Genomic DNA, 22,281 nt, shown 5'->3' on the forward strand with positions numbered 1-22,281 from the left:
TAGGCACAGGGAAGCTGAGCATCCTTGCACCCTGGAACTCTTGGCTTGCCCAGCCTCCCCTTCCCTCCGACCCCTCCAAGCGCAGCAGCAGAGCCCTGCTCAGCAGCAGGTGCAGGGGAAGCAGATCCAGCCCCGAGCTGCCAGCTGCCCAGCAGGTCTGCACAGCGTGGCCACACCAGCCTGCTCTAGCTGTGCCGAAGCAGAGCAGCATCTAGGTCAGGCTTGGAAGAAAACAAAAAAGCAGCTGAGCAGCCCTCAGCTGGGACTGGGGGGCACTGACACAGTAACTGTACCATAACGGGCAGTACCCCAGCACAGCCCCGATCCTTCCCTGTGTCACAGGTAAGCTCCCTATGGAAAAATGGAGCAAAAAAATACAGGGAGCAGCTTTCAGATGGCTCCTGAAGTGCAGCACCTCCTCAGGAACTTGACACCTCCTAAGAAACAGGCAGCTGCCTGACCTCTGCCCATGGGCTTTCAGACCTGCTGGCTGACAAAGGGTAACGTGGGCCCAGCCTACAGCATCTGCACTCTCTCGCCTCCCTGCAACCACTGGTCACAGCTGGAGGGATCTAAGCAGCTCTCCCTCGCACAGGTCATGCTGGATAAACACAGCAATGATTCTCTTCAGCTACATGGGCACCCAGAGCCCTGTAAAACAGCGGGGGCATTTGCCCAGCCCACTGCATAACGAACAACAGTGGGGGGCACAGAAGGGTCTTCCAGAGATGTGAATCTTCTCTACAAAAAAACATCAGAAGAGCATGATGGGCATGGTCTAACCAGAGACGACTTCCCTGGCTGCAACTGCCACACATGATGACTTTCACTGCGGATGACCTGGAGAGGCTTTGACCCTCTGCCTTAAGAGATAACCAGCTCCTTATGCTGTTCCTAACCCCAGCACTTACTGCTAACTGACTCAGAGTGGGGTCAAACCCTGACTTTAATCAGTATTCAGTGTTATTAATAAAGCCATGCACAAAACCTGGCAGGCAGAAGAGCCCAGGCCAGTAGAAGCACCATTTATGTGCCAGCATCACCTCTGACAAAGCGGCTCTACCCACCTGCCTCCCACCAGCCCAGCCCCCAGCAAAGCCCACCTTTCCTTCGCTTTATACCAGAAACACCCCACAGCCCTCCCCTGCAAAGACAGACACAGGAGGGCTCTGAGCTGCTGGACCTCCCAGGTTTTTTCTGATCCCACTCCACATTTCTTCCCCTGCGCAGGGACTGTGCTGCTGCCCCCAGCCAGCAGCTCAGAGCCCCGCCACGGTCCACAGCCACACCTTCGGAGGATACTACCAAGATGGCAAAGACTGTGGAGACTGGGAGAAGCCGGGCAGGCTGGGGGAGGGGAATCGAAGCATCCTAGAGGGCATCTTTGCCTCCTCCCAGGCAGCAGGAGACTAAATCCAGAGCAGCGTGGCCAGGGCAAGCTGCCTCTCAGCACAGCCCCACCTCGTCCAGCCACCGCCGGGTGCCCCCCGCCCTGGCACTGCCCACCCTTCCCGGGCAAGTGTGAGCTTCATTGTTGGTGCAAACAAAGGAGAGGTTTGTGTCTGCCGAAGAGAAAGGAAGTCAGAGGCAGAATCATCCAGCAGCCCTGGACATAGGCAGATTAAGCTGCAGAAGGTTGCAATAATGTAGCATTTTCCAGACATCAGTTAATCCCCCCGGACCGAGCTCTGTCCCAGTCTCCCTGGCAGAGGTGGGCTGTGTCTCACCTGTGGCCACAAAGGCAACCGATGCCCAGTTACAAACCTGACATCCCTGACCTGACACCTCCCGCGAGGCTGCTGGGGAGGCACAGGTGCGAAACACAAGACGTGTGCCCACCAGCACACCCGTGGGCATTGCTTTGGCAAGGAACTCGGTCTATTCTTATCGAGGAAAAATGAGGACACTGGGATTCCCACTGGCTGTCTGGGGACTGAGCTGTGGATTGACAGGCTGTCGGTCTCAGAGCGGATGTCTGGCTACAGGGTGAGCGGAATGGAGAAGAGCTCTCCTGCTGTTTGCCCTTCAGGGATGCATCCTCCACTGCCCTGCCCCCACCACCTCCAGGATGGCCCAAGGGAAGGTTTTGGCTCGGCTGCCTCTCCCAGTGCTCGCTGAGGTGCCCTGCTCGGTCTCCGTGATGAACCCCAGGTCACGTAGGGGCTGCTTGGGGCTCTTTTCAGCAGTAGTATAACGCTGGCAGGCCTCGGTTTGCCGTGGCCATTCCCTGGATCCCGGGTTTCAGCAATCATGACCTCGCTCCTCTTGCCCTGCAGCTGCTTAGGAGGACCTTGAGCATCAGCAGGGGCAAGAAAGCTGGATTCCAGGTTCAGAAGAACATCACTGGCCCATCCGCCCACCGACAGCTTTTCCCAACCTTAATTCCCAACAATTACCCAGCACCTGGCGAGGGTCCCTTTCCTGGGAGACACTGATCATGTCGGGCTTCACACCGATGCTGCCTGTCCAGCAGCCAGGACTAGACCCGTAGGCTCTCCCTGCCCGGCGCTGCAGCACGGCGACCCAGAGGACGCCCGTCGGAGACACACCTCCTCCCTCTGCTCCCATTTCTGCCACATCATTTTCCCTCCGCGGGCTGTCCCGGCGCACAGGAGCCGCCGGCTCCACCTCCCGCGCCGCGCACCGGACACCCCCGGGGCGCGCAGGCGGGTCCCCGCCGCCCCCGCTGCGGGCAGCGCGGACAGCGGAGGAGGGGGGGGGATGCCGCCCCGCCGCCCCCCCCCCCGGGCCCGGCACCGGCACCGCCGAGCAGGTGCCCACCCCCCCCCCCCGAGCCGCAGCCCCCGCACCCCGGCGGCAGCATCACCACCCCGCACCGCGTCCTCCCGCCCCGCCGACGCCGCGGGTGGGCTCGGGGCGGTTCGCTCACCTTCTCCACGTTCTCCACGGTGAAGTCGAGGCCCTGCGGCGGCGGCGCCTCCGCCCTCCGCTCCATGGCTGCGGCGGCGCTCAGGAGGCGGCGGCGGGCGGGCGACGGCGGCGGCGCACGGGCAGCCGCATCGCAGCGGGACCCGCCTCCCCGCTCCGACGAGGGCGGCGGCACCGGCGCGGCGCAGCAGACAGAGGCGGTCGGTCGGGCCGGGAGGCGCCCGAGGGACGCCCCGAGCGGCCCCGCCGCCCCTCCCCGCCTCTCCCCGCCCCGCTCCGGCACGGCCTGGCCCCGCGGCCCCGCAGGCGCGCCCGGGCAGCCCGGGTCCTGCCGCCGCGCCGCGCTGCACGCCGGGAGCGGTAGTCCCGGCCCGCGCGCGCCCCCTGCCGGGCACCGGGAGCCGCACACCCCCCCCGCACCCCCCGCACCCCCCGCACCCCGCTGCCGGCCCGCGGGTGCCCAACGCGCCGGGAGCCGCCGCCGTGTGTGTCCCAACATCCCCCGTCCCGGGCACACGCAGGGGTTGGACTCGCAGCCCATCGCTTTATTGCTACAGGAGAAGGCGACTGTACAAAAATAGAGTTTATCCCTCAAATTTTACAAATAATAGAAAAAAGGGGGCTGGGGGACCACGGGGCACCGGGGGCTGGGGCGCTGCCCAGGGCTTCACAGCAGCGCTGGGGTTAAATTACACCCGGCCCCCGGGGGCCCAAAGTCATAAATAGGAGCTGCCGCTCGAGAACAATAAATAAATAATTTAGAGTAATAAATAGTTTAGTGCCACAGCACTGCGGGGGGACCCTGCCACCCCCCTGGGAGCCGGGCAGGGGTCCCGGCAGGTGCCCGTGCCCCGCTGCCAGCCCGGGTGCGGGTCCCCCGCTCCACGCGCGGGCTGTTCGGCCCCGCTGCGCCCCCGTCCCTCGGGACACCCCCCCTGCAGGGCAGCTCCGGGCACCGCCAGCCCCGGGCACCGCCAGCCCCGGGCGCCCGAGGGGACAGGGAGGTTTGTTCCCTTTCTGTCCCCCTCTGAAGCTCGGGCGACGCTTGGCCCCGGCTCCCCTGAAGTAGGGGTGTGGGGGCACCAGTCCAGGCAGGGCGCAGGCGAGCTGGGTGCTGCTGGTGGGCGCCGGGCTGGCAGAGCCCTGCGAGCTGCAGGGGTGCTCCGTACCCCACCCGGCTCCTCTCCCAGGGCTGAGCCGGGGCGCACCCGGGCAGGACCCCGCGTAGCCGGTGGCACCAGCTGCTTGGCACTGAGCGGGAGGGGGCTCAGCCGCCCACCCCCCATCGCGGCTCCATCTCGCCTCAGTCCTTTGTGGCCACATAAAACCGGGAGCACCGGCCTCTGCCAGACCCTTCCTCTGAGTGCCGGTGCCACCACGCCTGGCGAGCTGGGGTCTGCCCGCGAGCCGGGGTCTACGGGCGTGTGTCGAGCCGGGGCCGAGCCGGCGGCCCCCTCCTCAGCCGATGCAGCTGCACTCGGCCGCCGAGAGCTTCTCCACTGTCTGCCACGTGTTCTGCACGTCCATGAAGGAGACGGCCTCGTAGCGGGTGGGCCGGCAGCAGGGGTGGCTGAGGACCCGCTCCTGCGGCCCCGGGGTGATGAGCTGCTGCCGCAGCAGGCTGCCCAGCGTCAGGTCGTAGTTGCTGCGCGCCCGGTGACAGGATCCGCTGCAGTACTTGAAGAGCACAATCTCATCTGAGTTGAAGCCCAGGCCCAGGTCGCGCACCTTCACCATCAGGTTGCGGATGTGGCAGTTGCGCCCACGGACCGCCCGTGAGGATTTCCGTGGCCCCTTCTTGCCTTTGCTGGCGCCTGGCGGTGAGCGCTCGGCACGCAGCAGCAGGTCCTCCGCCAGCTCCGCAGCGCCCAGGCCACCCGTTGTCACGTTGTCCCCTGCACATGGAGGGGACGTCACCGTCAGACCCCATCCTGCACCCACTGCCCTCCTGGGGCCTGCCAAGCCTGCCTGCCCCCCACCGTGACCTGCAGACCCCCCCCGATCACCCACCACCCACCTGGCACTGGCTAGGTGCCCCCAGAGTGGTGCCATGGGTGGGTGCCCAGCCAAGCATCTCCTCATCCCCAGGGCTCTGCCACCATCCCCAGCACGAAGCACAGGGCCGGGTGTGCTCAGCCCACCCAGCCCGGTCCTGATATGCAGAGGCAGCCCCTCATGGACTGGGGGTCCCACAGTGGTTTCCAACCTGCCCATGCCCTACGTTTGGGGCTACCATGCCCAGGCCGGGGGTCCTGCCCCACAACGCACCGTACAGCTGGCTCCAGGCAGTGGCAAGCGGTACCTCCACGCCACCCTCCACAGCCGGGCTGGCGGTGGCCATGCCCCGCGGCGTGGGGGACGCGTCCAGCGTCTCATTGCAGTGTGGTGTTCGCAGGGTGCCTGTGGCCAGCCCAGCCAGCAGCGAGAGGATAGTGAGGAGCCCCCACAGCGTTCCCTCCTGCAACAAAGCACAGCACAGCGGGGTGAGCCCCGACTGGGGTCCCCACACCAGGGACGAGGCTCCGCGAGCTGGGGATGGGGACATGGGGGACCCGGCCATCAAGGCCAGGCAGGCCTGGGCTCACCTTGGGCTGTGGGTGTGTGGTGGGTCCTGCAGGTCTCGGCTCTGGTGGCCCCGCTCGCTGCTCCATGCTGGCTGCAAGTGCAGAGGTGGGGGTCAGCGCCCATGCAGAGGGGAGGGGGTGGGCATCGAGCTGGCCAGCTGGAAGCTGGCACACCTCTTCCCTGCCCTTGCAAAAGCATGCTACTCCCTCCCTCACCCTGCAGCACCCTGCAACACCTCCTGCACACCATGCATGACCCCCTCTCCCACCCCCTCCACACACAGCCAGGCACCCTCGCCACCCCACGCACCCCTTCCAAGAGATGTGACAGCTGGAGTGGCCCAGCCTTCGCCCAGCACCTCTCCTCAGGGGGACACAGCCACCTCCTCACACAAGCAGCCTGGGATGCCAGGCTGGGCCGTGAGGCAGTGGCTGGGGCTGGGAGTGCCACGGGGGGGCCCCTTTCCCATGGCCCTTCCCTGGGAATGTTTTTCTTGCTTGCAGTGGGAGCCTGACCTTGGAAACTCCAAATCCATTAGCGCAGGGTCCTTGGGTGCAGCCACCCCCTGGCCCTGTGCTGGCTCCTCAGCCCACTGCCTGCACTGAGCTGGGACACGCAGCCCCAGAGCAGCCCCGGTGAGTGGGGCCATGAGGGGCAGGATGGGCAGGCAGGTCCCATGGGGACACGGCGGGGTGTGGGGCACCCTGCTGGGTCCACTGTAGTCATTCACCCCAACACCCCTGCCCAGCGTCTGCTGCCCTGACACACACGGGGGAGTCTGGTCCCTGCCGTGCATGGCCCCAGCAGAGCAGTGATCAGGGTCTCAGGGAGCTATGTCCCCCAGGGGGGGTGCAGGGGCAACTCCAAGTCTGCAGCCACATGTTGCACCTCCCTCCCCAGCTTCCCTGGGGTGCAGGGAGGCCCCTGTGCCCCAGCGTCCCAAGCCAAGATCCCCCAGAGGTGGCTCCCGGGGGGGGCCTGAACCCTCCTTGGCCCATCTGCTGCATTCCCTGTCTCGGGACACAACTCTCCGCTTGGAGCTAGGTGCCATCCTGTAGCAAGGAGCTCCCCTGTCCCCTCCATGGCTTTACTCTGGAATGTCCCAGGTGCTTCTGTAGCAAAGCTGGAACGGGTTATGCTGAGGGGAGCGCTCCTGGCCAAAAAATGCAGGGACGTGGCTGGGCACCACTGGGACAAGGAGACAAAATCAGTTCCCCCGGTTGCCCCGGCATCTCAAGGGATGGTCCCGACTGCCGCATCTGATGTCACCCTGCACTGGCCACAGCGTGACAAAGCACTGTGAGGGGCACTGCCAGGCCCATGTGCCTCCTCCGGGGGCCGTGCACCAGGCAGGATGCATCCCCGGTGCAGGCAGGGCTGGCACCGGGCCCCCCGGCCCCGCCAGCCGCCGCAGCCTGGCCAAGCACAACCCACGCAGCACGTCGCTCCCGTGGCGGCCCGTGGCCCCACGCCAGCCGCTGCCGCCAGGTCATGGTTTTCCCAGGCCGGCACCCCCGGAGGGGCCAGGCGAGGGTCCCTGCGCCCCGCTAGGAGGGGAAGGGCCCCCCCCCGTCACCGCTCTCGCAGCCGGCCGCCCCGCCGCGGCCCCTCGGCCCCAGCATCCCGACGGGACGGGACGGGACAGAACGCGACGGGACGGGACGGGACAGAACGGGACGGGACGGAGCAGCCGGTGCAGTTCAAGCTTCTCCCGTCCGGCGGCAGCACGGTCCCGGGCTCTGCGGCGGGAGCGCTGCCGGCGGGGAGCCGGGCGAGGGCAGTAGCCTCCTTTCGCCCCCGGGGAGCCCCGGACCCGGGATTACGGACGTGCCCCGCCAGGGCCCCCGCAGCCACGGAGCCCCGTCCCCGGGGGCAGGTCCCCGCACACACAGGACCGCAGCCCACACTGGCCTCGCACCCCCGCTCGGCCCCTGCTTTCCTCCTGCGCGGGCAAGGCTGAGCCAAGCTCCTGGGCACTCTACGGGGGTGCCGGAGCTTCACTCCCCCACGGCAGACCCCCCACTCCCGCATGGGGGGGATCCGGCTGGGGTCTGTCCCTGCCACGGCTGCAAGAGCCCAGCTGGGACATTCACAGGCACAGGAGCCCTTTGCAGGGTCACGATCAGGCCCATCCATGCGAGGACGTGCCTGAGCCCCCCCGTCACATGTGTCCCCCGCCCAGGGGCTGAGCAGCAGCGCGCTGGGGTAATCCCCGGGTGGGTCACCCCACACCCACCCGTGGGAGAGCCGCGGCGAGAGCCCCGCTGCCCGCCCTGTGCGCAGGGCGCTGGGGAGGGGGTGCCCCGTGGGCTGGACCAGGCCCCGGGGGGAGGCCGGAGCCACTCGTGAAGCCCATCCACGCGAGGCCAGCGGATGCCCCAACCCCGGAGTGAGGGTCTCAGCTCATGGCGTGGCCGCTTTTGGAAGGGGGCTTATGCTGGACCCCCTTTCGCCACTGCTCGCCGTGCCGGCCCCGCAGCCGCGGCTCCTGCCTGGCAGCGCGGGGGGATGCCCGGAGACCCCCCACGGGCACCTGCGGGCACCGGTGGAACCGGCAGACGTCTGGCGTCCCGCCGTGCTGCCCCTGGCAGCAGGAGTGATGGGGGGGGTGTCAGAAATCAACCCCCCCACACACGTGTGACGCGGAGCTGGCACCCGCCCCGCAGAGCCGTGGGAGGCCGGCGTCGGACACGTGGGGCACACGGGAGAGACCAAACTCGGCCCCAGCCCGGGGAAAGCGGAGCCGGGGGGCGCCGGGCACCCTCGACCCGGGGCTCTCCCCCGCTGCCCGCCCCGGCAGTCGGGGCACAGACCTGCCCGACGTGCCCAAAGGGCCGGGGCGGGAGCCCAGGGAAGAGGCGGGTGAGACCGTCCCCGTGGCCCCCGGGCACCCGCAGCGGGGTCCCGCCTCTCCCCGCCCGGGCAGGGAACCCTGTCCCCGCCGCGGCCCTCAGCGCTTCCCGCCGCCGGGCCGGGCTCGGCACCCCGAGACCCGCCCGGCGGGGACCTGCCCGGGGGCGGCCCGAGACCCCTCGCCGCCCCGCGGGTTTTGCCGGGGGGCGGGCGGCGAAGCGGGCCCCCCCCCGCCCCCCCTCCGCAGCCCCGGTACGAGCCGCCGCCGAGGCCCGGCGCCGCCGGCAGGCTGGGGCGGACGCTGCCGCCCGCCGCCCCGGCCCGCACTCACCGTGCCCGCGGCGGGGACCATCCCCCGGGCCGCCGCCGCCCCGCATCGCCTCCGCTCCCCGCCGCCCCCCACCGCCCGCCGCCCGCCGCCGCCGCGCCGGGGCGGGGCGCGGGTGGGGGCCGGCGCTGCCCCGCCGGCACCGGCTCCCGTTGCTGCTCCCGCTGCCGCTCCTGCTGCGCCTCGGGGTGCGGGTCCCGGTCCCGGTGCGCCTCGGGGTGCGGTGCCGGCGGCGGCAGGCGGACGCGCAGTGCGGGACAGCGGCGGCTCCATCCCGCTCCCGCCGCCGCCGCCGGTGTCAAATTCCATCCGCTGTCACCTGACCGGCGGGGCGGGCACCGGCACCGGGACCCCGATCCGCACCGGCACCGGGACTCCGATCCGCACCGCAGCTGCGCCGGGACTCCGACCTGCACGGGCGCCGGGACAGCCGCGGGACCAGGACGGCGCCGGGATCCCGCCGGCAGCAGGAACCGCAGCCCGACTCGCATCAGCACCGGCCCCGCGCGGGGGCCCGCACCGCCGCGGAGCCCTCGCGGAGACTCGCACCCCGCCGGGAACGGCGCCAGGCGCTCCGGCGGCGCCCGACCCCCGCCACCACCACCTGCCCGCCGGCCGAGCCCCGGACCGGCGGGCGCCTCTCGGCACCTCCGGGCCGGCGGCCGGGCAGACGGACACGCAGCCCGGACGGACGGACGCCCCCTGTGAGCGGGGTTCCCCGTCCCGACAGCCCGGTCACAGCGCTGGCAGGACGGACACACGGACAAGCCCCGGGGACGAGTTCAGCCCTTCCCAGAGCAGAACCCCACGGGCACCCCACTCCCGGCGTCGAGGCGGGGGGCGGGTGAAAGGGCAGAGCCCCACGGGGATCCCTTACACACAGCGGGGACACCCGGGCCCGTGGGGACCCGGCGGGGATGGGGGTGGGGGTCCGGGGGCCGTCCCGGCGGCGTGGGGGCCGCGGCGGGGCTGGCCGGCGTCCCAAGCACCCGTAGCCACCGCGGGCCACCGGTGTGCCTGGCGCTCACGTCCGGGCTCGCCGGAGGAGGAGTCCGGCCTCCCTGCCCTGCCTCCCCGCCCGCCCGCGTCCCGCGGCCACGGCCCACAGGCGCCCCGCGGCCGGGTCCACCCCGCCGGGGCCACTCGCCGCCGGGCTCCTTACCTCTGTCGTCTCCCTGCCTCCCTCCGCCGGGGCCGTCGCAGGCCCCGGGGACATGGGGGCCGGCTGGCGAGCCGAGCCGAGCCCGTGCGAGTCCTTACGTCACCGCCCAGGGCCCTCCACGTCCATCCCGGGGCTCTCGAGTGCTCCTTGCAAACGTGCCAAATCCCAGGGCCGCCTCCGCTCGGTCCCACTTCACACGTGCTCCCCTGGCCGGAGCCGGCCGCCGGGGCACAGCCCAGACCGGGCAGGGCCCCCCCGGTGCCAGGCCTCATGGCTCCCCGGCCCCCCGGGCCCTGCCCGCGGCGGGGTCCGGAGGCGTCCGGGCGGGTGGCACGCCCCGGGGTGCCGCTTGCCCCGTCATCTGCCCCAGCAGCGCTCAACAGCCTCGGCGCAACCTCCCTGGGCTTATATAACTCCCTGGCTGGAGCGGGGCCAGCGGCTCGATCGCCGGCAGTGCCGCGGCTACACGCCGGCCTCGGGTCGCCCATGGGGTCTGCCCCGGCACCTGGGCCCCCCTCGTGGCGTTAACCGCCTCCTCGCCCCACAGCAGCCCAGACCCCATGGTCCCGCGGTGGGGAGGGCCAGACGATGTGTGCGAGCCACGGTGGAGCCGGCCGCTTCGTCTTGTCTCTCATCTCGTTGGATTATCCAGCGCGAAGATGACAACTCCTGCGTCCCTCCTGCAGCATCACCTGCCAGGGAATGTGCTGACACAGGCAGCACCAGCTAAGCCGTCCCCGCCACTGCTAGCAGGGACGGTGGAGGTGGCACACAGCCCCTGCCCTGGCGTGGCACCATGTGGCGCTGGTCCCCCTCTGTCCCCAGCACAGGCACCTTGGCCAAGCTTGTGGCTGTGGGTGGCTTCACGCCTGCCAGTGGGACTGCGTGGGAGGGTGGGCTCTGCCGTGGGGCTGCGCTGCCCCACCACCACGACCTGAAGCTGCTCCTATCTGTGATGCCCTCACAGGAGCTGGCAGGGGTGATGCCCTGGGTGCCTTGGCCCAGCAAAGGTTTGGAGGCTCAGGAGCAGCCCCGGGGGAAGAAATCAGCAGCGGGCAGGGGACAGGGGACAAGGGACAGGTTTCTCTTCTTGGCAGGGCTGCAGATTAACGGGGCTGCCCACCTGGAAAGTTTCCATGCCAGTGGCAAGTCCTGCTCCAGGTTGCCTGGCTGTCCCCATGGGGCTGGGACTGGCCACAGCCCTGCCCATGCAGGGTGGGTTGCTCAGGAGGGGCTGTCAGTGGAGGGGAAGGGTCCCTCCCCCAACAACAGTCCTCGGGGCTTGGAGACAGCCCCATGTGCTGACTCACCCCAGGGGTTACCCCATCCCCTCCCACCTTCTCTGCGGGTTGGGCTGATCCCCATGTCTCCAGGGCCCAGCTGAGAGCTGCATGGGATGCGATGCTGGTGGTGGGCAGGGGGCTGTGTGGGGGGCACAGGGGGATATCCAGGGGACTCCATATAGGTGGGCCCACAGTGTCCCCAGTCCTGTGAAATGGGTGGCTGGGCAAAGTTTGGCCTCTGTCCTCTTCAAGCTGTACCCTCTTTGTGGATGCCACCCGAGACACCTTGGGGCCTTGGCTCCCTCCTCTGCCCCTGGCCCTCGTCTTGGCAGACGTGACTCCAGTGCTGCTGTCAGCCCTGCTGATGTCTTGGCAGCAGCACCTCCTCCCTGTCCCCCTGAGATCACGGGGGCAGGAGGTGGCACATCCCAGCGCCATGCCTCAATCCAGGCACTGCTCTCTTCCCTTGGGCTCCCACGAGTATCGGCTCTGCCCTGGGGAGTGCCGAGCATGGGCTGGGACCCACAGGGTGCTGGGGTGCAGGGCAGTGTCCCCCACCCCACAGCTCTCCAGACAGATGGGTGATCTGCTCCCTGGCTGCTGCTGGGACTGTGCCTCCTGAGGCACCACCTGCATCAGCCTGTGCTCCTGCACCCCTGGGGCTGGGGTGTCCCCGTGTCCCTTGTCTGGTCTAGAATGAGCCCTGTGGGGCCAAGGCCCGCTGTAACATCTGTCCCTGAAGGTGCCACCCTTGTGTGAGGTGGGATGGGGGTAATGTAGCCCAGCCAGAGCAGGACTGAGCATGCCATTGGCTGCTGCCATGCCTGCACGAGGCCATGGCTGGGTGTGACAAAACTCATGTGGGAGAGAGTGGTGATGCAGAAGGACTGACCAGTTGCATCATCATCACGTCAGCGGTGATGTGGCTCTTTCAGGGACACCTGCTCCAGAACAAGTGTCCCTGTCTCCACTGACCTGAACCTCGCACAGGCTGTCCCCATGTGCCCCAGTGCCAGGCTCTGTGCTCTCCCCCTCTGCAGTCCTCCTAGGGCCAGCATGGGGCACGGGCCACCCCTGGGGCTGGCCCAGCCCGATGGCAGCAGTGGCCCTGCTCTTCAAGGACTGGGACGAGCAGGGGGCAGGAAGGAAGTTTTGAGCAGCTCCAGCATCTTTCTGGGAGGGATCTGGAACTTGCAGCCACACACCAGGGAGGGTCGAGCGGTTGCCTCTGCCGTGTCACATCGGTGGTGGCAGGAAGACACCCCTCGCGTTTAGGAGCTGGCAGGTCTGTCAGACTGGCCACCTACCTGGAAGCAGTTCGCCTCGTTCCCCCAGGCGAGGGGACTGTAACCAACTCATCCCGTGACGTGGCTGGGGTTTGCCGCAGGGGTTACGCTCCCCTCCTCTGGGACCTGGCACGTGTCAGAGCCAGTCACAGCCTCAGCCCCCGGCTTCCTAAACAGCTTCCTTCCTGGTCGCTGCAGTGAGAAGGTCACTTGGCCGGACACCCGCCTTTGTGGGGGCCCCACCCAGCCTGATTGCTGCTGTGACCCTCGGCGGGAAGCCACCCTGCTGACAGGGAGTCCCCACCCCTCTGCCCCCCGCCATGGCACGCACCCAACCTGTGAGACCCTCTCCCACCCCTGCGGTCACCTGCGAGGAGGAGCACAGCCCTCTCCTGTCCCAGAGCCAGGCCAATGGCATCGGCTGCAGCTCCCGGCAGCTGCCTCTGGGTTACCGTGCTGGAGGCGTCAGCAGTGAAACCAGGCTGGGGCCAGCCCGAGCAGGGGAATCCCTCTGCCACCCCTACAAAAGGCCAAAGACAGCAGAAGAAAGAGGCCAGCCAAGCTTGTTTGATAGCTTTATTGCTTCTGTGATATGACTGAATTGATGTGACATAAGCCGGCTTGGAGGAGCCTGCAAGACTCTTGCCCTCCCTGCCTAGAGGGTAAATTAAAAAAAAAATTGCAGAAACTAAAACTAATTTTAAAAACTCATTGAGTTCTTCCATCTCAGCTTGGGTACAGTACCGGTGAGAGCACTGGCCTTTGGAGTGAGTCCCTGTGCAGGCTGCGCGAGGAGCCGGTGCCCGGAGGAGCTGGGTAGCGGCCCGGGCCACCCGTACCAAAGGACACGTCTCCAGCACCGCCTGTGACACAGGCCTGGACCGACGGCACACGCCGTGCTGAAGCTGCTGGAGCTCAGCGTGGCGGCCGCCTCCCTGCCAGGCAGTCTGGAAGCCCTTGCCTGTCCCCGTGCCGCCTGTACCCAGCCTGCCTGCCCCCATTTGATACAGCCAGCCCTGTCCTGACACCTTCCAACAGGGGTAAAGCAGCACAGCACGGCAGGGGTTCCCCGCTGCTCCCTCCTTGGAAAAGGAGATGCTGGAAGCCCAGAGATGCCAGGTGGAGGGATGCTGGGCTGCAGAGGATCCTGCTGCTGCCTCATGTTCCCTGGCTGTGGTGCCTCCCCTTGGCACATGTGAGCTTAAGGCCACTGCATGGCCAGCCCTAAGAGGATGAGCTGGTGGAGGAGCCCAACGCCAGGGTGATGGGCACTAGGGAGGACCATACGCTACAAATGCACGAGCAGCCTGTGCTCACGGTGTGGTCAGCGCAGCAGCAGCTCTCCAATAGCCCCTCTCCCCTGGAGCAGCACATGCTGACTGTCCTGCAACACCCCAGACCTGTTCTCTGCACCAGCCAGAGCACAATCCTGCTGCGGGAGCTGGCTCCCCAACCTCCCTGCACTTCCCCGGCCTCTCTCTAGGCAGGTTCCCTGCCACCCGAGTGGCCTTTCTGCACCGCAGAGCGTCAGAGGTGCCAGGCAACCCCGCTCTATATTTAGGCTGTGGAGAATTCCCCTGGGCTCTCCCTTCTGAGCTGAAAAGGTGAGTCACTGCGAGGGAGAGGCCAAGACTCACATCCGTCCCACTGACCCTGCTCTGACCCGCGCACACCGCTCGGAGCTGGCAGGGCTGCAGCGTTTCGGAGGGCGGGAGGTGGCTGCAGGTGCACGCGGGGAGGCAGCCAAATGAACAGCATCCAGGAGCAAAACCCAGCACCATGCACTGCTCCTGGAGCTGGGGTGCACAGCCCCATCGCCTGGCCGCAGGGCTGCTCCGTGGGTGTGCGTGCCCCACCGTCAAATGGGATAGTGAGTTAGAGGGGAGCCTTTGGGCCCCAAACAACCCCCCATTCTCTCTTTCCTTCTGCTTGCAGGTGGTCCTGACCCACCACAGTCACCCTGGACCATGCACTGACCTATCCAGCCTGGGCACTTCTGCCTGGAGACTCCCACCAAGGTGGAGGGAAGGGCTTGGAGTCGCCTCCCTGGTCTGCAGGGACAGCTTCTTGTCCCTGGCTGTGGTGGGGAACTGGGACGCCAGGGAAAGCAGAGCAGAGGCCATGCTCTCTCCTTGCACCTGGGTCAGCGTGCTGGAAGATAAAAATGGTCCATAGCTTTGTACTGCTCAATTAAACAGACTAAATTGAATGAATGCCATCACAAGTGTCCATGGGGGTGCTTCCCCCAGGGGGTGGAGAGGAGCCCAGCATAGACAGAGAAAGCCCTTCACCCCCCTCCTCCTCCTGGCTGCAGCCAACCACTCCCTGGCATCTCAGCTCACTGTAGCATATGGATGTGGCCCATCACCGCATCACTGCCCCAGGGCTCCCACAGCAGCAGGTTAAAGACCCAGTTTGAGCACTAAGGTGGAGGGCAGGTGCCCACCCTTCCCCAGCCACAACCTCGGCCAGGTCCAGCCCAGGCACCCCCACCATGACAGGGACTCTACGGATGATGGTCCCAGGTTCAGGCTGACACACAGGAACCACAAAGGGAGTGTTGCCTGGCAAGAGCCAGGGAAATCCAGTCCCTTGTGCTCCTTGAGCGGGAAAAGCAAATTGGGGAGAATACTTAAAGGTGTATCTGCCACAGCATATGTTCAAAAACTTGCTGGAAACCCCAGCTCTCCATGCTAGAAACCGCACAGAGCATCCTGCGGGGAGGTATGTACTGGGGGAGCAGGGACTGCAAGGCTGGGAGGCCAGGGAAGGGACAGGGTAAGGGACATGGGAAGGGGAAAGGAAAAGGAGAGCCTCCCAGCATCTGTCTTCTGTGGCCTGAAAGAGGCAGGACCTTTGAGCTGCTCCCAGACTACAAGGCAGGCAGCAACCACGACCAGAAGCTGGACAGGACTTGCACCTGAGCAAGCTCCTTGGCTATGGGTACGCTATGCAGGAGAGGCTCCTGAGCAGCACATCCCACACTGGTCTGTGAGCAGCACCCAGCACCATGTCCTGAGAGCTGCCTCTGCCTGTGCCTGGTCTCAAACCGTTCCCTACGGTTTGCTCCTCTGACCACGCCTGGGTCACTGCCTGCCCCTCCTGCACATCCCCTCTGGGGTCTCAGCGCCAGAGCCACAGCCCCCTGCAAGTCCGTGGGAGCAGAGGAGGCCCAGGGGAACCATGCGAGCCCTGCTCTCAGTATCTCTTGTCATGTTAGGGCCACGTTCTCCCTTCAGCTCAGAGCAAGGCAGACTGCAATCCTTGGGCTACGTCAGATGCAGCACCAGGACCATGAGGCCAGCCAGCACGCCCCCAGGACCCCCCTCCACTAGCTGGCTGCACACCGGTGCCTCAACACACAGAGTCTTGGCTCAGGACAGTGCCCGTGGGTGCAGTCCAGCCCGATCCAAGCTAGGAGAGTGTGGGGGCCAATTTCTACCTGTAACTATTCCCCTGGCAATCCCCCCCTCTGCCCACACTCTCCAGGTGGATAAGACCACCCCTGCTGTCCTCGCACTCAGCCACATTGCTCAGTTTATTCCAGCTCCTCTGAAATACGTATACAAATAAAATGTGCAAATATTGCATCTTGGGACCAAGACGGCAAAGGAAGGGACGTGCTCCTGAGAGCAGGAGGAGCAGCAGTGCTAGAGCAGCACAGGAGGAGCTTGGAAATGAAGTGAGCAGGGGCCAAGGCAGAGGGTGTGGGGTCCCAGCAGGCCCCGACCCATGCCAGCAGGCTCCATCATCACTGAGGTCACATGTCACTTAAACAGGGAATATGATCAAGTCTGGAACGTAAAACAAACATCTTCGTCGGCCTGCTCTCAAACTGTAAAGCTTCAGATCTCCACGCAAGATCTGATCTCCTTCCAAAGGATAAATTACTCCTCTCCCACACAAAACCAAAGCGAGATGCTGTCCAGAAACGGTGACACCAATCTGCACGGACTCCATGGGGGCCCTGCACAGCAGGCACAAACCAAGAGGCCTGAAAGCCTTGAGCACAGTGAGGCAGGCTCTGCAGCGCCCGACAGGCAGGAAGGTGGGGAGGGTCTGCTGCAGGCAGAGGAAGCCATCAGCTCCCTGCTCCACCTTGGGGTCAGGGCAGAGGCAGAGCAGGACGAATGGCTATGGAAAAAGCAGCCAAGTAAGTGGCGGCTGCTGCTGCTTCTATGCAGGAAGCAAGGAAAAGTGCAGAAAAACAAACCCATACTCATCTCCATCCAGAAGCTCTGAGTGGAGAATGAGGGAAAGCCATTATTCTCTCTTCGAATTATAGCAGCACCAACGACACTGAAGTTTTGGACGGATTTGTTTTCCTGGGGAAAGGTCTGAGGCCGGTGACAATGCAGATGGAGTATGGAGAGGCCGGGCTTTTCGCGGGGCTGTGCACAAGCAGACTTTGCCTTGCACCTTGGTATTTCTAGTGTGAATCCAGCAGAGTTTCTTTTAAAAAATAATACTTTGTACATTCAGGCATTGCTGCCTCAGGGCAGCGTCACCTCCCATTTGGCACAAATCGTTTTATTCACAAACCTTTCTTCTCCCTCCTGAGTCTTTGTTGTTCAGTTCAGGACACAGAAGATCCGTCTGCGATGCAGAGTTCAAGAACTGCCCACTCAGCGCCTTGCCCACCTCCTGCCAGCTCTAGGCCGGGAGGCAGCAGATGCAACCCTCATGTAGACTGGCAATGCGAGAGGGTCTTCCCAGAGCACCTGGGCATCTCTGTGTGTCTTCAGCGAGGTGGGATTCTTGCGGGGGGCTGCCAGTGCCTGCTCCCAGAGCTGCAGCGTGCATCTTTGTCTCCTCCCTTGAAGGCAGTGGCTGCAGCCACTCAAATCCCACTGGTTAGGTCAGTGATGACTCGGGCTTTCACCAGCTTCCTCAGGAACTCCTTCTCCCTCTGGATGTTGTGTGTCCAGGACTGGAAGGAAATGGGAGAGACAGGAGGTCAGCAGGTACCCTGGCCAAGCATGCTCCCATCCCCCACACTGCAGGAGACTCCAGCTGGGGCAGGGCAGGAGCTTCTGCCAAGGAGACAGACCCTGCTGCAGACCAGAAGAGCTCTTGCAGACCAAGGGCCTTCTCTTATCTAAAGCCAATACAGCCAGCAAGGCCAGACCTGTGTACCTGAGGTAGGAGGTCTCCCCATGGGCTGGGTGAAGTTTTTTTTTGGCATGGTGAGATCTGGGCAACCCGGGTACCTTGGGCAGATGTTGCTGGTTATAGTGCTTCCCCAATCCACTGCACACAAGAGTCCACCAGCACAGCATTATCAGTGGTATATGCTGGGGAACAGAGCTGGCTGAGAACATGGAGGCAGGACATGTTGTACCCACACAGAGCTCCCTGCCAAGTGAGGTCTCTGGGGGGGGTCATTCAGCTGAAAAGCCCCAAGATCAGCCCCATCAAAGCTCTTGCCTCTGCCAGCCCTATCAAGAAGAAATCACACACTAAAGGTTACACTAACACAGTGCAAAGGGTGAAATGGTCACATCTCCCAGACCGGCATTTCAAAGCAACGATTGCTATAGCTGGTGTCAGCCCACCCAGATGTGTTCCCACCAGCAGTCTTTAGCTGTGATCACAGAATCTGCCATCACCCCCCTGTGCTGGTAGTATTAAACCACTTATACGAAAGCAGAAAGTGGTTTGTGGGGAGATCAAGGGGAAAGCAACTTTCCCCAAAATCTCCCAACAGGACCAGAATCCCAGTACATGAATACAGGTCTCCAGCACAGTGCTCTGGCCAGCTGGTAATCTGAGCTCTAAATACAATCTGAACCATGATAAAATCACTCTCCAGGAGCCTCCCTGGAATGGCCTCAAACCAACAAAGCACCAGACCAATGAGCCCTCTGAGGGCACTTTTGTCATAGATATCTAAACCCGGTTTACCCTCTGCAAAACTGTGGACACCTGCCTGCAAAGCACTGGTTGTATCCGTCACATACAACGTGCACATGGTTCTCCTGTCATCCACTGCTTGTCCTGTCCAGTCCTGTCCAGTCTAGGACAAGCAGCTCTCAGCCACGACTGCTGTGTGGCACTGACAGCCCCGGTCATGGCGTGCAGCCTGTTGCCAAGAGGTCCAAGACACAGAAGGTCCCTCTCTGGATCTCCAGCACATTTTGGAAATACCTTTCTTGACGCTACTGTGCGCTTACAAGTCACTTCCATCCCCTCAGTGTACAGGAATGACGACAGTTAAAGCTGCTAAGGAAAGTTCAGGCAGGTCTGATCTTGTAACCTGTGTTCAAAAGAAGTCTTTGATCTCCTCTGCTTCCAGTGACAGTTACCTGAATGCTGCAAAGGGTGCACCAGCACTGGGAACAACAGGACCACATGTGCTAAACCGTACTCTTTGGGACTCTGAAAATGCAGAAGACCCCGTCTCTAAACTGGAAAGATGCTGCTCAGAAACAACTCAGTGCTTGGCTTCTGCTAGTATAAAAGCAGAAACTGAAAACTGGCATTGGGAAAAAAAGCTGGCTCTTAAAAGGAAAAAAGCATGAATTTCAGAAAGCAGCAGTGGCAGTGGTGGTGGTACAGAGCAGAGGGAGCTGGGAGGGCAGAGCCGTGTGTCCCTGTCATTTGGAGCCAGAGAGCCAGGATCCCCCAACATGCTAGAAACAGTCCCACATGTGGTGTGTCAGCTGGGGGTTCCAGGCTTGGCCCCCGCCATGCAGCAGCGTCTGACAACACAGCCCCGTGCTAGGAACGCACGGCACCGGCAGAGGCAGCCAAGTGTGCACGCGTGCTCCTGCCAACAGGCAGCGAGCAGCTGTCTGCTGGCAGAGGCCACGCTGGGAACACCAGGTCTCAGTGCTTCACTTACATCTGGCTGGGCTTGTTGTTCAAAGCTATCTGGAGCACCAGGGAGCCTGATATGTCATAGCACAAGCTGATCCCTCCTTCATGTCTTTCAGCCTCATGAAACTGTATGAGAAGCCAACTGGTTTCACCGAGGACAACCTGCTTACGTCCCGTGGTGCAGACAGTAACGGGAAGCAGCCACTTCTAGGCAAACTCAAACCACCTAAAATATCACCTCAGGCCACATTCAAGTGACTTATCTGATGGCAAGAGGAAATGTGCTTTGTGAAAGGTACAAGTGGAGCAGGAATTTAAGTACAGGAGGTGGATAATAAAACTTCGGGTGAAGTCTCTCACATTATAGCTCGGTCTGGCTCCAGCACTGACTGCAAGGCTGCTGGCAGGACCTATAAACCTCTGGCTGTTCAGCATCCAGGCTGCTCTGTATCCTGAACACTGTCACAAACTCCCTTTTCAAGCAGAAAGCCACATGTAAGGGAATTCAGCCTCTCACTTGATCCATGGATCTTAGTGGTGTGCGCACAGTACGAGAGTATGTTTTGTGGCTGAATGTAAGACCACAGAGAAAGAGGATTCCCTGGTGAGGACGGGCTTTCCTCCCTCCCAAAGAGCACTAGCAGGGCAATTGGTGTGGTGCTGCTCCCCCCACGCCTGACTGCAATGCAGGCAGGAGGGATGAGACATGTCTTCAACACCAGCTCCGGTTACTGATTACAGGAGAGGGACTCACCCCACTGACAGACAGAGCTAATCAGGCAAAGGAAGCTGCATTCCAGCACCAGCGGCGGCAGTGGAGAGAAGAGCAGGAACAGATTTCTCAAAACTGCCAGACAGAGGCACGCATCTCGCTCCCACTGCCCTGACAGGGTAAAGGCAACAAAATACACCATAAACCCCAGCAGGTTTTAGGGTATATACACCCTAAACAGCATGCTGGGTAGCACAGCCTGGGCAACACACACTGCTGACAGGCCCAGCAGGCAGGAAGGCTCTGTGAGATGGCTGCAGGGTCTCATGAAAAGCCAGGCTTTGGTAGGCTCAGGTTTGCTTTGGGGCCAGGACCATATTATGGCTGTTATAAAGGGAAGTTCTCTTTTGCCACCCCTCACTGGGTAAGCCAAGGTGCTCGGTGTAACCAAGCTTGCAGGCAAGTTGTCCTGGAAATCTCTCAGCTGAGCAGTGTCCTGAGCTGCAGCAGGATGGTAAGAAAGAGGCAATGATCTGGCCACCTGTGTCCCCATGGACAGGGTTGTGCTGTCAAGAATGCTCATTTTGACATTTTAGCTAGAAGGTTGTGAGCAGGATCCATGCCTGGAGGATGATTGCATGAAGCAGCTGAAATGCTGGTGGTTTATTCCTGCTACTACTGCAAAGAAGCCTTTTCCTGCCCTCAGATGCTGGATGCTCTTTGGCTGTGATGGCAAGATGCTCACTGTCCCTTCTGACTGCTTTGACGCTCTCTCCCTGTGTACACCAAGCTGTTACTGCCTCATTTCCTATTCCTATACGTGGGATTGTTCAGATTCACAAGACTCCTGCCCCAAGTCCTGAAGCTACAGCTCAGCATCACAAGCAGAAAACTCCAGCTCTCCTCTCATAAATCTGTACTTCCAGAGCAGCTCAGAGCATTCACGGCCACCTCCACCTTCTTGTCCCCTGCACGTAACCACCACTACTGCTCCTGCAGCCTGGCACACCGGCTCTGCCCTCTCTCCACTCTGCCGCTCACATTGAGCAGGTGTCTGGTACAGCTTCCATTTGTGCTGCTTATCTGAGCCCAGGGACAGAGTAGTAAACTTCTGGGAGTTCCAACAGCAACATCTCAGGAGGCTCCAGAGCCCTTCCTGCTCTTTGGGGATCAGGCTGGGATTTCCTTTGCTTTAGGTCTCTCTCTGCGTAGCAAATGTTTGCTCTTTTCAGCAGAGAGAGAAGCAGCAGGAGAGCTGCTCTGCAAGCACACACACTGTTACAGCTGTCCATCCCTGAGAGGTGGCAGTGAGTCTGATCGTTTGGTCACAGTTATTAGATCAAAGTTTATCATTGGTTAAAGCCACCTTTCAGGGTTATGCAAATGCAGCAGCCCCAAACCACCTGTCCTTTTTTCTTGACAGTTCCATGAGGAAGCACAAAACATCCTCTGTCCCTTCAAGAGCAGCCAAGTAGAATATTTTAAGACTAAGAAAATGTTTCAGAGACCAACCCAGGAGGAAGGTAAGCTCCCCATCTGTAATCAATTACAATCAGGGAATGCCTCGGTTTCAGAGCACATTAGTCTTATCAAGTATATTGCAATATCTTAAAATACAGGAATATTAAGTCAGAGAGAGCAAGGTCAATGAGGAATGCATTCAAGAAAAACATCAAGTTGTAAAGCGGGAGGTTTCTCAGTTCTGTTACATCGTCTGTATTTCTGCAAGTCAGCACCAGTGCTCCCTGAAAACCTGCACAGAAACCACAGCAGCAGCAAGAAGTGCTACTTCACTGGTAGCAGTAGGTTTCCAGCCTCCACTGGTGCTGTCTCTGCCTTTAACCTTCACTGCCTTGTTTCGAGAGCTGCTTATTTTTTATGATTCTGCCTTGCACACAGCCTTGCTCTGGTCCCAGCATGGTGGCCACACACTCTAGGTGTTCTATGGCCACCCAGAGCCACAGTTTCACCTCCCATGACACCAGTGCCCTGCCTCATTCAGGATCCACTGTCCCCTCCTCTCTCAGTCCATCCGCTGGGATGTGGCAGCTGGGCAGACTGCCCTGTCCTGCCTGCACCCCCTCAAGAGTCACACGTACTGAAACAAAAGGGAGGGCTGGGCACACTCCTCTCTTCCTGTTTAGGAGATGTACTCACAGATCCTTTATGCCTGATCATTCTTATATTGAAATCATAAACATCTCTTTTAGCTTCTGCTTAATAAACACAGAGAGAGCGATTGTATCTCTTCTCAGTCTTCATTTTACTAAGCTAAACAAGCCATGTTTTCCTTCTACCAAAACAGGCTCATTTCCCCTCTGAAAAACGGGAAATTTCCCAGAACTGCAGTAGCTCCCTCTGTCCCCATTTACACCAAATTTCCT

At 62.5% G+C, this 22,281-nt stretch overlaps 3 protein-coding genes across 8 annotated transcripts in view; all 3 read right to left on the reverse strand.

The window, feature by feature from the left end:
• IPO13 (importin 13) overlaps positions 1-3,154 on the reverse strand; it is a 31,680-nt gene extending 28,526 nt beyond the window's left edge. For both annotated transcript variants that reach the window (XM_074906351.1, XM_074906350.1), the window contains exon 1: positions 2,891-3,154. In XM_074906351.1, the coding sequence (XP_074762452.1) occupies positions 2,891-2,956 (66 nt within the window). In that variant the 5' untranslated portion in view covers positions 2,957-3,154. The remainder of the gene's footprint in view (positions 1-2,890) is intronic.
• Positions 3,155-3,438: 284 nt separating this feature from the next.
• On the reverse strand, positions 3,439-10,404 carry ARTN (artemin). 2 transcript variants are annotated; one of them, XM_074906354.1, is made up of 4 exons: positions 9,798-10,404; positions 5,475-5,545; positions 5,158-5,347; positions 3,439-4,784 (listed from the first exon to the last, which is right to left on the reverse strand). In XM_074906354.1, exons 2-4 carry the CDS (start codon positions 5,538-5,540, stop codon positions 4,348-4,350), a joined length of 693 nt encoding a protein of 230 aa, XP_074762455.1. In that variant the 5' UTR covers positions 5,541-5,545; positions 9,798-10,404; the 3' UTR covers positions 3,439-4,347. The 2 variants fall into 2 exon arrangements, with proteins under 2 accessions (XP_074762455.1, XP_074762454.1); XM_074906353.1 differs by lacking the exon at positions 9,798-10,404 and adding an exon at positions 8,639-8,717.
• Positions 10,405-12,928: 2,524 nt separating this feature from the next.
• Positions 12,929-22,281, reverse strand: part of ST3GAL3 (ST3 beta-galactoside alpha-2,3-sialyltransferase 3) — a 189,228-nt gene continuing 179,875 nt past the window's right edge. For all 4 annotated transcript variants that reach the window (XM_074906359.1, XM_074906356.1, XM_074906358.1 and 1 more), the window contains one exon: positions 12,929-17,296. In XM_074906359.1, coding sequence (XP_074762460.1) covers positions 17,207-17,296 — 90 coding nt within the window. In that variant the 3' untranslated portion in view covers positions 12,929-17,206. The remainder of the gene's footprint in view (positions 17,297-22,281) is intronic.

Source organism: Athene noctua, chromosome 5, assembly GCF_965140245.1.
Source record: "Athene noctua chromosome 5, bAthNoc1.hap1.1, whole genome shotgun sequence".
Lineage (NCBI taxonomy): Eukaryota > Metazoa > Chordata > Aves > Strigiformes > Strigidae > Athene > Athene noctua.

Coding starts and splice junctions, on each gene's coding strand:
- ARTN (XM_074906353.1), bottom strand. CDS start 8,684: ATGCGGGGCGGCGGCGGCCCGGGGGATGGTCCCCGCCGCGGGCACG. Junction 5,546..8,638: donor TGGTCCCCGCCGCGGGCACG/GTGAGTGCGGGC, acceptor CTGCACTTGCAG/CCAGCATGGAGCAGCGAGCG. Junction 4,785..5,157: donor TGCCTGGAGCCAGCTGTACG/GTGCGTTGTGGG, acceptor CTCCATGTGCAG/GGGACAACGTGACAACGGGT.